We start from the raw sequence: 651 nt of genomic DNA, 5'->3' as shown, positions 1-651 counted from the left end.
GACATGAAAAATGAGAGAGCATGTTCGTTCTGCTTCTCGGCTGTTGGGGATGTTGGAAGCGCAACCCTTGACCGACCTTCTTGTCGAGCACTCTGTGAACGCTCGTTGTCGATAGATAGCTCGAGCTCGGCGATACGGGATTCGAGCTCTTCAATGCGCTTAGAGTACTTGATCTCTTGGTCTTCAAGCAGTCTGATGACCTCGTTAGTATCCTCGGTGTCATCATCAATGACGTCCTTCAACTTCTCACGAGTGTCTCGTAGTGCACGCTTGGATTGACGGAGTTGGCTTCTTGCCGTACGGAGTTCGTCGAAAGGTGTCGCCATGTTAGATCCTAATTGGGTAACACAAAAGCCCAACTGAGATCTTGAGCCAAACGGCTACGGTATATATACGGGACAAATCATGCAAATCATCGCAACACTTTGACTTCAGTATCATCAACTCGGATAGTTTCACAGCCAGCCGTTTCGGAGCCGTCCCATAAGATATCTAGGGCGCCAGACCTGCGCACGCCACAAACTCGGCCTGAGGACCAGTAACGACGGGGACGACGGAGGCCGGCAGATATACCAGTGGCAACAGAGATACGCATCCCGACACGAGAGGGAAGTGGTTCTTCTATGAGACAATCTTCGGTCTCATCATACG

The 651-nt window shown here is 50.8% G+C and overlaps 1 protein-coding gene across 1 annotated transcript; it reads right to left on the bottom strand.

The window, feature by feature from the left end:
• Positions 1-76: 76 nt before the first annotated feature.
• Positions 77-326, bottom strand: Pmar_PMAR023191 (hypothetical protein; the record flags this gene model as incomplete). Its single annotated transcript, XM_002778475.1, has 1 exon — positions 77-326. A coding segment is annotated over one exon (250 nt), but the record flags the coding sequence as incomplete, so codon positions are not given.
• Positions 327-651: the final 325 nt, after the last annotated feature.

Source organism: Perkinsus marinus, assembly GCF_000006405.1.
Source record: "Perkinsus marinus ATCC 50983 genomic scaffold scf_1104296949314, whole genome shotgun sequence".
NCBI lineage: Eukaryota > Perkinsozoa > Perkinsida > Perkinsidae > Perkinsus > Perkinsus marinus.
This window is presented reverse-complemented; position numbering and strand designations above follow the sequence as displayed.